At 38.3% G+C, this 13,990-nt stretch overlaps 1 protein-coding gene across 3 annotated transcripts in view; it reads left to right on the forward strand.

The window, feature by feature from the left end:
• ACTN1 (actinin alpha 1) overlaps positions 1-9,472 on the forward strand; it is a 114,972-nt gene extending 105,500 nt beyond the window's left edge. Inside the window, exons 18-22 of one of the 3 annotated variants that reach the window (XM_015814089.1) lie at positions 1,621-1,767; positions 3,523-3,603; positions 4,148-4,213; positions 6,516-6,674; positions 8,578-9,472. In XM_015814089.1, coding sequence (XP_015669575.1) covers positions 1,621-1,767; positions 3,523-3,603; positions 4,148-4,213; positions 6,516-6,674; positions 8,578-8,736 — 612 coding nt within the window. In that variant the 3' untranslated portion in view covers positions 8,737-9,472. The remainder of the gene's footprint in view (positions 1-1,620; positions 1,768-3,522; positions 3,604-4,147; positions 4,214-6,515; positions 6,675-8,577) is intronic. The other 2 variants (XM_015814088.2, XM_015814090.1) reach the window with 2 other exon arrangements.
• Positions 9,473-13,990: the final 4,518 nt, after the last annotated feature.

The raw sequence follows: 13,990 nt of genomic DNA on the forward strand, positions 1-13,990 counted from the left end.
ATAAATAAATGCAATGCAATATTTGCTGTACTGTAAGCAAAGGCATGTTAGAGAGACCTCGAAAGTCCAGAGTTTCTACTTGGATCTGCTTAGTTTAAGATAAACATAGGAATGTGGTGCAGTTGGCAGCTGCTGTTCTCATACAATAAAGCGCAGTGCACAGCACTTAGAAATTATTTTAGGCAGAGGAATCCTAGAGTTTAGAGCAAGGGTGCACTTTTTTCGGAGCATAGTGTGGTTGTGGAAACAAATGGTTACCATGGAAGTCTTATCCATTCACAAAATAGCAATCATTGTAAGTGTGGCCAATTACAAAGCACCCATTTGTCACTTCATCCTTTACCAAATCGAGGAGTTTGTTTCCCTCTACATTCTGTAACCTTGCAGGATGCTCACTCAATCTCCAATTTACCACAAGATTATTTTGGGGGGGGGGAGGTGAAGTGGGCACATTTTCAAACAAAGCAATTAACTGCCTTTGCTTACCCTTTTTATTTTCTGAAAATATTTAAGTTTCCTGTATAGAATATAAGGATGATCTAGTGGTTTAGTTTGGAGCCTGCCAGCTTCCTTTCTAATTTTGTCTAAAAGTAAGTAATATTTGAAATATTTCAAAACGAGTGTAGAACAGAAAGCTTGGCAGGCCCCAAGTGAGGTGTCTTTAGGCTTGTTCGTCTCCATGACCACCATGTTGGAGATCCCAGGGGTAAAGCAAAAGCCCTCAGAGAATTAAAAAAAGGCTTTGCCATCACTGTGTCTGGCAGTAATTACAATATGTCAGCTGTTGTTTCCAAGACTGTCTCAGGCACCAGTCATCTGCTTTAGAGAAACAGGATTTTTTTTTGATTGTCAGAATGTTGAAATACAGTTGCATCAACCTGTCTAAAAAGGACACAGGGAGCAAAGATTTAATCCTCTTTATCTATATATACAGAAATAGAAAACAGAAATGGAGCCAATGAAAAGATGTTTTGTGTGTGTATGTGCAATTAATGAAAAGGTTGGTTTGTGTATGGCCCAATTCCAAATCGGCATGTTCTATAAAGCAAAGAGTTACATGCTCACATTTAATAGAACGAATAACAACCTGGCCATAAAATTTATAAATACCTTTACCCCTAAGGTGTGTTTCTTTTTTTAGATTATTGACATTGGTGTTGATTCTTAGCCACATATGTAGACCTTCTCCAGGAAGTCTATTCTCAACTGGGCCCTTCAGTACTCTCAGTGATGCACTCATCTTCACTGTAACTCAGTTGTTCTCTTCTTCTCTTTTCTTCCATTTTCCTAGCATTATGGATTTCTGAAGGAAGCTGGGTCTTCATATAAAGTAGCACCTTTTCCTATTAACAAATTTTATTACATGGCGTATGTTTTTGTTTGCTGCAATTTACAGTAGTTTATGCCTTTTTATAAAATTTGTTAGTCAGAAAAGGTGCTACCAAACTCTTGATATTTTGCTAACACAGTTTTCTCCTACAGGGTTTTCACATAATATCACTACCTAAGGAACATTTGTTTCAAGATTTCCTGGACTTCATTTGAACTAGGCATCAAATACTGCCCCTCAGCTTAAAATGTCTGGAAATAAGATATCTTTGGTTTTTTTTTCCCTTCCAGCACATCAGAGTGGGTTGGGAGCAGCTTCTCACAACAATTGCTAGAACTATCAATGAAGTGGAGAACCAGATTTTGACTCGGGATGCCAAAGGAATTAGCCAGGAACAGATGAATGAATTCCGTGCCTCCTTCAATCACTTTGACAGGGTAAGAAGGAAAAAAATAGCAATACTTGGTAAGCACTCAGAGGGAGTCTCCTTGGGCTGAATGAAAATTGAAATCCCAAATCCTAATGTCAGTCCAAATATTATTTTGAAATTCTTTGTGAAACCCTTAAAACCAGCATCTTTCAGAGGAAAGGTTAATAGAAACAATTGAACTACATAGTTCATTTATTCTCAAGTTTTGGCTCAATATTTCTTCTCAGATGAAACTTTAAAGGCCCAGATTCATTGGATGAGTCTAGTTCTTAGTAGCTAATGATCACAGAGTTGTTTTATTATTTATCAACAATTTATTTATATGTAATTCCATAGCTAGGTTTATATATGTTAGTTGTAAAACTGTCCTTAGGGAATGCACTTGGTCATGTATTTCAATATTTTACACTTAAACAGCATTGTTCCCCGTTTATAAGCCTTTTTGCGAGATTTAAGCCAAATCTCAGAAAAGAAAGTTCTTCATTTAAAGCATATATACCCCTAAAATCAGAGCAAATTGGTTCTGCTATGGGCAAGCAGTTGTGTCTTTCTTTCTTGGCTGTACCTCCTCTGTTTCACATTTGCTTTTACCTCAGGAGGGTTTTTAGAACTTTTTCTCAAAAAGACCACCGCAACTTTCATATTATAACTTGCCCCCCAACTGATCTAGGTTACATGCCTTATTCATTATGACCACAAGGGGCTCTTAGTCTGGCTTCTCATATAAGTTACAAGACCAGAAGTCAGATCATGATCTAACAGTATGCACTAAAACTCGACTCTGTTTAATTCTTTGCCTTAGCTGCAATTCAATAGAGTTTATATGTTCTGTGGGATTTCTTGATTTTCATTTTAATACTGTGCTGGTTCACGTGATGCAACAAATCAACACTCTACCATTACCGTATCTATTGACTTCTCCTGTGATTGTGTGTGGCTAAGATACTACAGACTGCTCAATCTGTAGTTTGTTTAGCATTTGCTATGAACCATAAATTCTGGGTTGTTTCTGTAGAATTTTTTTCTGGCTTCTTCATTTGATTTGATTTGTTTTAAGATGAACAAGTAGGAACCATTGGTTCAGACAACAGGGTGAAAAATCTGCATCCATTCACAGGAAAATCCAGTGCTATGCCATGTGAACCATTTTTTAAATAGCTATATGTATGTATTTCTAAATCGAAGATGAACGTTGAAAATATCAAACAGAATTCTAATGCAGATTTAGGATTTTTGATTAAAAATTACTGCACCTGGTTAAAATGTAGTTACTTGTAAAAAAATATCCTTTCTGATATTACTACAGCTTCTTAGGACCTTTGATTTACTTCAAAAGATTTTATTCTTATTTTGAGAGGACGATTTTTAATTCATTGTCTTTGTGTGCTTGGCTGCTGGGTAAACATGGCAATTTTAAAGTTAAATAATCAATGATAAGGGGTGATATGAGAGGCAGAGCCACCTTCAACGCTTGCTATTAGCAATGGTTATGCGCACACTTGGCTAGTCAGGTCACATTTTATGAATAATAATAATTTTTTTGAATGCATTGGCACAATGAAATGGTAACACGGTGTCTAACCTGTGCACTTTTTATTCTCTCTCCCTCTGTCTTTTTCTGCATGCTATTCTTCTTCCATGTATCTTCCTTCATTCACTGCATGGTGCACTTCTGTTTTTTCCACCCCACACCTCCTTTCTGTTTCTTGGTTTTACATCACCATCAATGCATGTCCTGCTATCTGATACACTGCATAACCAGGACCACTCCGGCACTCTTGGCCCTGAAGAATTTAAAGCCTGCCTCATCAGCTTGGGTTACGATATTGGAAACGATGCACAGGTACTGAATGCTAGTGGGGAACATCTCCAGATATTAAAAAATGAGGAAATAACCATTTTTTCTCCTCTCTTTTTTTGGTTTTGTTTTAATCCATCTCTTGTCAATGCTCTTATATTTTGTTGCACATATTTCCATGTATTACTTTCTGGTTTTTCCCACAACTCCACTGTGCTATTTCTTTTTATGCATTTTCAAACTTTCATGTTAAACTTTCAATTTGCCTAATTCCCTAAAATCTTGCTGTCTTGCCTTCACTTTTTCATTTTTCATTTCTTTTATATCCCCATAACTATTTTTTCTGTTTGTCTACATTTAAACTTCCATTTCATCTTTGTGAAAAATGTCCAAATCTTATTTTCTCAATTAATTTTAATGTTCATTACATGCAATGCTTTATCTTCCATTCCTTCTTAATGCATATCCATTGCTTATAACATCTTCTATGAGTTCATCTCTTCTTGGACTTTTCTCCCCATTTCTGTTTCTTCCCTCTCTTCCCCCCCCTTTTTTTCTTCTTCTTCTGTTTTTAAATAACTCTTTGTAGAAGAAGACTGGCATGATGGATGCTGAAGATTTCCACACCTTCCTTATCTCCATTGGTTACAATATGGTAATGTAGCATCAACAGCACTTCTTTTCTTATTGGTATATTTGGCCCTTAAAAAGGAAAAGGGCATACATCAAAAAATTAAGGTAAAAATTCATCAGTCCATGATTTTCAAACAGAAAATTATTTAAAATCTTACATTTTAAAATTGTGCTGAAAGAGAATTAATTACGGAAAGAGTTGTCTAAATGCGAGCTATGTTTTTCAAAAGAAACAGAATGTTGCCTGACGTTAGTTCCTTTGGGAATCTTATGAATAAAAGAAGTAATATAGTAGAGACTGAATCAAAATTATATAAGGTCTATTCTCACGGGCTGTTTTTCTGAAATAATTAGTTTCATTACTAGACCATCATGCCAAGTGCACAACATTTCCTTTCAACACCACACTTCTGCTGAAGGACTAATTTTATTTTTCCAGATTGAAATCTCTAATAGTGTTAATTCCTTTAAACATTGGGAATGTAGAGATATTCTGTCACTGCTCTAGAAGAAGCCTAGTTGTGCATTTAACATGTACTCAATCCAAGAATCACGTTAGTAGAAAATATTAAAATGATAACAGCATGTCCATAATCTCTGAAGTCCACTAATGCCCACTAATCAGAGCAGTGACACCCACATGCCATTGGCATTCAGAAGGAGCCAGCACACATTTCTGCACCACCATATGTATGGTATGTAATGCAGCACCTGTAATCCAGTGACAACTCCAGCAATGACCACATCTGGCCAGTTCAGCTTCTATTTAGATCACAGTGGCAGTATTTCAGTACTAATGGAATTTGCCCCCAATCCTGCAATTCCTCAGGCAAGACATTTTTGGCACATTTTGTGTTGTCAACATCTTACAGTTCAGTAGTTGCGTATTCCACCACCAGCAGCTGACTGCTCTAACATTTCCAATGCACACATAAAGGTAAGCCATGGCGATCCAATTAAAGTTAGCTGTGATTTTTGGACAGCTTTCTGATCTCATTTCATTTGCAGCCAATCATGGTATGACTGTGAAATTTTACTGGAGAGGATGCTTTGTTGAACTTGATGTGAAAACATCTGAATGTTTTTCTGTCAAGTCAGAAGATCAGGCCAGATGTCTCAGTAGAAATGATAAAATATACATTACTTGTGAATGAACTTACCTTGATTTTTGGATTTCAGGCTGCTACGGGCTGACTTTATAGGTAGCGACTCAGAAGTTATTTTATCAAATCCGTTGGTTTCTAGTCCTTCTAACCCTTAATACAAGCAGTTGTGACCTGTATTGGGTTAATCCTCATAATTTTCAATGAGTTAAACTAAACAATACGTTAGTATCAGGTTATAAAACTGGGTATGAACTGATTTACAATGTGCATATAGCTATACTTTAGCAACAGTAAAATATTATATGTTATAACTTATAAGTAAAAGCATCTAGTTGTTTCACCGATGGCATTGCAGAGAAAAATGGTCTTTAAAACAAAGATTTGAAAAGTCCATAGAGAGAAATCTCAGTAGCCCTTAATTTGGAAAGTATGCCTCATTTGAATGATAATGGGTAAAAAAAACTGGAGGCAGAGTTGAAAAGGAACCTCTAGAGCAGGGGTAGGCAACCTTGACTCTTTTATGACTCGTGGACTTCAACTCCCAGAATTCCTGAGCCAGCATGGCTGGCTCAGGAATTCTGGGAGTTGAAGTCCACGAGTCATAAAAGAGTCAAGGTTGCCTACCCCTGCTCTAGGAAGAGTAGAAAAAGAAAACAGTTATAGGAAGGAGGGTTACAAATGCAGAGTGCTGAAAAACTGGAGACAGGCAAAAGATGAAGAGGGCAGAACCTGTCAGAGCTTTCTTTTTGCTGAAGTCACAGCATCTTCTAGGGAGAAATTTCAGGTTGAATGGGATTTGTATATTCCTGTTGGGAAGCAGTACAGAGGGGAAAAGACAGAATCTGACCTTTCCTTTCCTGCAGCCATGTGAGTCTCTAACCCTAATCCTTCCCCCTCTTCCCTTTATGTCAGTTTGTATTTTATTGTTGGGGGGAGAATTGAAATTTAATAAAGCTATATTTTAAAAAAGGGAAAAAAATCAGCTTCAGACATGTTGTATTTGGGTCCCTTGCATCTTCAGAAGGGATTCAGATTCATTCTAGCTTGGGCTGAGAATAGTGCTCTGCTGATTGGAGATGATGGGCATTTTAGACCCATGCATTTAAAGGGTAGGGAAATTATCCTAGGGAATAGTGTTATAAGTGCAACAAATTTCTATTCGATTATTTCCTGCCAACTTTGGATTAAACTGTTGCTGAATTTTATTTCCTGGCCCAGGGTGAGGCAGAATTTGCTCGAATCATGAGCATTGTGGATCCCAATCGCATTGGAGTGGTGACATTCCAGGCCTTCATTGACTTCATGTCCCGGGAAACGGCAGATACTGATACAGCTGACCAAGTTATGGCCTCTTTCAAGATCCTGGCTGGAGATAAAGTGAGTTCAGGTTGAGTGAAAAGAATGCTGACTTGTAGCAAAATTTAAGTTTGATTTCAGGCTCCTAAAATATAAATACAAAAGAAAGATTGCAGTGGCCACTATCCTACAGTGAACAAATAATGTGGTTTTTATTGAACTACCTGAGCATCTGGAACTTTCCTTCAATTCACCAATATTTTATTTTTGTTTGAAGCAATGGAAAAAATAGTGGAATTGAAAGTTTAATAACGAATTGAACACCTTACACATTCTCTTAAATATGCTTATTGAATTCATATCACTACAATAAGTCAAAACAAGTCTGTATACATATGCACACTCAGGCATTCAAGTCAGTATTTTGCCTGATCCCTCTCTAGATACACGCTCTAGCTATTCTGCTGTTATGATGGGATGGGGAGAGGCAATCCATGTCTTTGGCATTTATGACAAGGATTCAAATGCCAAGTGGGAATAGAAGTCTCAAGTTTTTAGTTGTCAGTTATTTTTGTGCTATAGACTTGTGCTGGTAATTTTCACTTAGTGTCACAACTTGAACCAGAATTTTGGTCACTAAGCAAAATTAAAATTGTGACCAGACACAATTTTACAACTATTTTTATTGTGGTCATTAAGTGAATCATGGTAGTTAAGTGAATTACATGGTGTCAAACACAAATAAACAGATCCATACATGAAGAGCTACTTTATTGCTCATGTCTATTTCTTTCAGGAATCTTTCAGACTGGTAGTCTGCACCTGGGCCACACTTCATAAGGTCCAGTGGCATTCAGGGAATGGGGGAATCAGACCATACCATCTTATGCCTATGTAATGATTTCAGATTAATTCCCCACTTGATTCTTCTCCATAGCTTGGCCAGTCTCTGTGTCTGTCTCTGTCTCTCTCTCTCTCTCTCCCTCCCTTTCTGACATATGTTGATTAAGCAAATCCAACTTCTCCAATTGACTTTATTTATTGGAAGCCAACTGGAGAAGTCAAATTTTGATCACATGCCCACAAAATTCTGCAACCATGATAAATGTGAACTGTTGCAATCATGTGTCCGCAGGGATGGTGCAACAGTCAAAACTCTGAGGACAGGTTATAAGTTACTTTTCCTGAAGCTGTCATAAACTTCAAAACTTTGTTAAATGAATGGTCATAAGTCAAGGACTACCTGTGGAGGAAGGCCTGTTAGAACCTGCTTTAGGTTCTGGCAAGTCTACCTGTCTCTCCTAGCACATTTCCCAAATTTTGTAGCAAATTTTTTGAGATCAATTGAAGTACTCTTCAGCCATTCCAGTACGATAATGAATTATTTAAATGGGGTTTCTTCTAGCAAGGGACTGAATTTCAAATAAGAAAGTGCCTGCTTTGAATTTAACATCTGTCATAAATTCTTTAGGTGCTTTTTGGGAGATCTTTTTTGTTCTACTTCAGCTGCTCTGTTTACAAGATCTAGTTGACATCATTTGGGTTTCATGGACCCTCTGCCTAGTCTCTGTGTGTTTGTGTTTGTGTGTGTGTGTGTGAGAGAGAGAGAGAGAATGTGTGTGTCTGTCTCTGTCTCTGTCTGTCTGTCTCTCTCTCTCTCTCTCTCTCTCTCACACACACACACACACACACACACACACGGAGCTTACATTTTTTAAAAGTATGAATTTTTAAAAAGAAACAGATCCTAAGCCTCCCTAAGGCAAAACCTGGTATCTTTCATTTAAGTTTCACCCAGCCCTCTTGTTTGCATTTTAAAAACAACAAATTAACCTACACTCTCAACTGCAGTTTTCTGTAATCCAATTAAAGAGAAAAGGATTTGAATTGAACTGTTTAACAAACGCTGACTGCTTGGATGTCAATAAGCTAAAGCCTTTAATAAGCTAAAATGGAAAATGGGCATCTGTGTATTCTCTTCCAGAACTATATCACTGTGGATGAATTACGGCGGGAACTGCCTCCAGATCAAGCTGAATATTGCATTGCTAGAATGGCACCTTACACTGGGCTGGATTCTGTACCTGGTGCCCTGGACTACATGTCTTTCTCGACAGCTCTCTATGGCGAAAGTGACCTTTAATTAACACCTCTCTATCCACCACAGCACCTGACTCTGTTCCATCCAGGGGCACTTTTCATTCTGTCTGCAAACAGGCTCTGAGCTACCTTCTTGGTCCCCCCCCCCCTTCTTGCTTCCACATCAAAGAACAGCTTTCCTTTGGGATGGGTGAGGAAGGTCTTGGAATGAAATAGGCAATCGCAGCCTTGAAAAAGGGCAGCTTCAAAAATTTGAAGGGGGAAGCGGGATGAGGTTACATTTAAGCAAACTTATTTTATTATAGAAAAAGTATTTTTCTCCAAGGTTGAAGCATAAATAGAAAAATGTTTAAAGTATTACACCAAATATGGCTGGTGAGGAAGTTCCCCTTCCCCCCTTTTTTTCTTTTGTTCCAACATGGGAAATGGAGGTCAGTGTTGTATTCCATTCTTATACCTGAAGCCTGGCACGCTTCTTCTATCCTGAATCAACTTTCTCACCTGTCTCTTATTTCTTTTATCATATTGTTTTACAGAGAGGGAGATGCGCTAGTGCATGTATTGCTGGTTCACTCATTTCATGAAAATATTTTACAATAAAACTTTTTGAGATTGCTGTGTTTTTTTTAGGGAAAAATAATGTACACAGCTCATGTTTTCATATTTAATTAAAATTACAATCTGCCTACCTGTGTATTGTTGCTGAAACTTGTCTGGTCTCCAAATATGGCGCTTGAGAGTTGGCATCTTTGATATTGCTAGTCACAGACCATATTAAAAAAAATCTTGTAATAACAAATCTAGACCTCATTATTTTGTCTATTTCACTTACTTAACTCTGTTTAGCTACATTTTAAATGCATATTTGATAATATGGGAAGGGACTGGTACAATATTCAAATATCTTTTTTTAAAACAGCCAGACACCAAAATGTATCCCTCTTTCTCCTTTGAATGTGTTGATGTTTATATCACTAGTGTTACCAGGTCTACGCTGAGAAGCTAAATAGCTTGCATAGTGTGGGGCTGAGAAACTCCTAGGGAATATCAGGGCAGTATGCTAGACAGGAGGTCAAAGAAATACCCTGGAAAACAGCAGCTACACTTCCATGTTGTTGCCAAGAGAACTATATGGAGATATCATTGAAACCATCCTGAGACAGGAGAAAGAGAAAGAAAGAAATATGAGATTTAGTGGAACACAGGGGTAAAGGTGTTGGCTGGGTGTAGTTCTCCTTTTAGACCCATAAGCGGCTGGGTGATTTTGGATCAGGGACTTTCAGCTCTTGATTGGGAAGTCAAAACAAGTTCTACCAACTACACTAGATCAGTGTGATGGATTACGGTCCCTAATTTTCACAGAACTTTATCCTGCAGTGGATTAATTTAAGATAATAATAGTAACTTGTATTAGCATAATAGCATATTAGCATAAAAAATAGAAAAGTATACTATTGAGACAATATCTTAACTTACTCAGAGTGTGTTTATGTGTATATTTATTCAAGAGTAGACATGTACTATTTTATTCAGTAAAACCAATTCCTTAGTAAGTGCATAGTACAGGGTTAACTGTTTCTCCCATCTGCCTTGATAAGTTACCCCAGTATCTTTCATTCTTGTCATTCAATGCCAAAGACCTGAATAAGATTCTGAATAAGAAAATACAATACATAACAGTTAGATTTTAGAAAATATATTATCAACATGCATCTCTACTAAATAAATAAATAAATATAGTATTTGTGAGGAAGAAGTGTTTTTCTCCTTTACTAGATTTTCCCCCAAGAGTATTTGGGTCTGTGTAGGTGATATGGATTCTTGTTAGAGTGCTATAATTTAATTGTTATTCCAAAAATAAGATTCCCGCTTAAGCAGTAATCTACAAATCCATAGGGGGCACCTGTTTTTTTTTCCCCCTTGGCTTTATCCAAATAACACAATGTCTGATTATAAGAATCCTGCTTCTGAATACCCTCAACTGTTTTATCTTTACTGTGATAACATCCTTTATTATGTATTATGTCGTTGCAATATATATTGCTTGTTCTTGAGGCAATAATAGATTTAAGATAATTATCTGGTAGAAGCTCAGGAAAATATTTTTGAGAAAATCTAGGAGAAGGGAACATCGTGACAATCCAAGATACTTTGCTTTGATATATATATACAAACTTCAAATATTTCATTTCTTCCATCAGTTTAGAATGCTACTAACTATTTATCATGCCTTATATGATCTAAAGGTGGTTTATTTAAAATAAAAGTTGAATGCAGCCTAGTTCAATTACAAACTTCCACAAAAGCTCATTGTAGCTATATCAAGCAGTTTTCTTTCATAATTTCATGAGGCTTACTTTCAAACACAGTTGAGTTGCAGGTAGCTAAACAAACAGGCAAATAGATTATACATGCAAATCATGTGAAGTTAATCATTTAGTAGTATTCTACTGGAGTTCTTGCCAAACCCCATGTTTCATGTAATAGAGAAGGATAGCATTTTCCCGATACTGCTAAACTGCAACAATAAGCAATCCCAACCAGCATTGCCAATGACTAAATATACTGAAATAACATATAGTTGAACAGTATCTGGAGGGCCACCTGTTGCTTATTTCTGCCATACAGTCTAATCCAGTGGTTCTCAACCTTTTTAATGCCGTGACCCCAACCGGTCGTAAGTCGAGGACTAACCCGGTCGTAAGTCGAGGACTAGCCCGGTCGTAAGTCGAGGACTAAACCGGTCGTAAGTCGAGGACTACCCAACCGGTCGTAAGTCGAGGACTTTCCCTGCCCGGGAGCGCCGCGCATGCGTGGTTCCGTCCCCTGCGCCAGCCGAGGCGTAGCTGGCAAGCGGCAGAGACGGAGCAGGCCGACCACCAGCTGGCCCAGCCCAAGGGAGGTAAGGCACCCGCCGGAAAAGGGGGAAAAATGGACAAAAAAAATGGCGGACAGCCTTGCTTGGCGACCCCCGTGAAATGGTCAATCCACTCCAAATGGGGTCCCGACCCACAGGTTGAGAACCACTGGTCTAATCTGTTGAGGAGAGGGGTATTGGATGCCAAATATTTGAGGAATAAGTGAGCGTATTTGTGTATTTAAAATTATCCCCCTTCTATCACTTCTGAGCACTCAATAATAACACAAAATGGCATTAAAATTTCAAAAATTGAAATAAAATAATAGGGATAGAAGATTATTCCAAACAAATGGTTGTCCAACCTTTGAAAACTTGAAACGGAGCACTTGGGACTGCCAAAGGCAGGCAGGAAGAAGGCAGAAGGAAGGAAACAAATTCCTCCTCATTTTGATCTTGGATCTCCCTCTGTAAAGCTTCCACCCATTGGTTCTGGTCCTATCCTCGGGTGCTATGGAGAATGAAGTTATGCTTTCACTGTGACAGCCCTTTAACTATCAGAAAATGGTGGTTGTCTCCCTTTTGCCTTTTCTTAAGGCTAAACACACTCAGTTAACCTCTCCATCTCTGATCCTCTACGTCCAGTGCTGAACATCCTCTTTATATTATGGTAACCCAAACTGACACAGTATTCCAGGTGCAATCTGACCAGCACAGTGTGGAAGTAGATTTCCCCTGATCTTGACATTATACTCCTGTTGGTGCAGCCCAGCGTTGCACAGACTGAACAGCTGCAGTGTACTGCTGGCTCATACTTTAATCTGTGGTCTACCAGGACACCCAGATCCCTTTCACAAGTACTATCACCTATCCTATGCTTGCATCTCTGATTTTTTTTTCTAATTGCAAAATGTTACAGTTCTCACTATTGAACCGTATATTCTTGGATCTTCATGTTATATATCTAGTATAAATACACACACACACACAAATAAACAGCTTGTAGCTTTTCCAGGGATACTCCAGTAATCTCTTTGGTCCCATCAATTCAAATTATCCATTGATTTTCCATCCTACTTCCCTCAACTTTGCCTAAAATAATTATTTTTTCTCATCCATAATCTGGTCATAACCACATTCTCAAAGTAATAAGTTTCAGCTTGCTTGCTTTTCACCCCTATGGAACAATCTTACTTTATTTGGTTAGGATTGGGTAACTGGTTGTTCTTGAAGCTCATTGGCTTCTCAATAAACATTTCCAAAACTATAATTTGAAGGCATCGTAATTCTCTCACTCTTTCTTGGTCTTCAGCATGCAACTCTTCTGATCTTTGTTGTCCTTACATGTCCCTATCCTTTAAAGCAGGGGTCTCCTAACTTGGCAATTTTAAGACTTGTGGACTTCAGCATGGCTGGCTGAGGAAGTCTAGGAGTTGAAGTCCACAAGTCTTAAAGTTGCCAAGTTTGGAGACCCCTGCTTTAAGGTCTTGTCTTTCTAGAAACTGGGCTGATAAAACATTCCAGCCAGAATCTTACATTCTTCTCAGACCTGTTTTACTCTGGCTTCTGTTTTAATCAGTATGGCGCTTTGCTATGCTTGTAAGCTGAATATGAGACTTGACTACAAGAATCCACGTTATGTGCTGACATTTTCCATACAATGAAGTTCTAAGTGCATTTGTGCTCTTGCCAAGTATTTGCTGGTCCGAAGAATAAAAATGTTGAGACAAAAATTTCTGTTTGTTTGTTTAAGGAAAAGGTTCTTTTAACAGTTATGACAGTTATGAAGGTTGTATCAGTACCGCAAGCCTATAATAGGAATAAAAGAGCTCTGTTGTATCAGCTATTGGCCTATCTCTGTGGGGGCGAATCTATGGCACGTGTGTCACAGGTGGCACGCAGAGCCTTCTCTGTGGGCACGGGTGCCGTCGTCCCAGTCCTAGGCCTTCAGCTGGGTTTTATAAAACCTTTTCGCTTTAGGCCTCCGCGCAGTGTGCAAAAAAAAAAAAGGTTCAATCAATCAATCAATTTCAACTTCTTGTAGGAAAAAAAAAGATCTCACAAAGTTGGAATTGATTGAACTTTTTAGTCCCACCCAGTCTGCCGTTACCACCGCAGCCACGCCCACCCAATGGGCCATGCCCATCCAATTGGCCACACCCACCCAGCACCTGACGATACATAAGTGGGTTTTGGGTTGCAGTTTGGGCATTCGGTCTCTAAAATGTTCGCCATCACTGGCCTAGCTAGACCAACATTCAGAAATGGGCCAGTTGGATTTATTTCGGAAGCTCTGAAGCTTCAGCTATAGCTTTCCAATAGCCAGTATTTAAGGATGCTAATGCTGCCTCAGTACACAAGTGGGTCACGAAGAGAACTCTCCCAAATATCAATTAAATCACATTCAGCCTGACTCAAAGGTGCTATTTCATCATTTGTT

The sequence above is a fragment of the Protobothrops mucrosquamatus genome, unplaced genomic scaffold, assembly GCF_001527695.2.
Source record: "Protobothrops mucrosquamatus isolate PMUCROS unplaced genomic scaffold, P.Mucros_1.0 scaffold218, whole genome shotgun sequence".
Lineage (NCBI taxonomy): Eukaryota > Metazoa > Chordata > Lepidosauria > Squamata > Viperidae > Protobothrops > Protobothrops mucrosquamatus.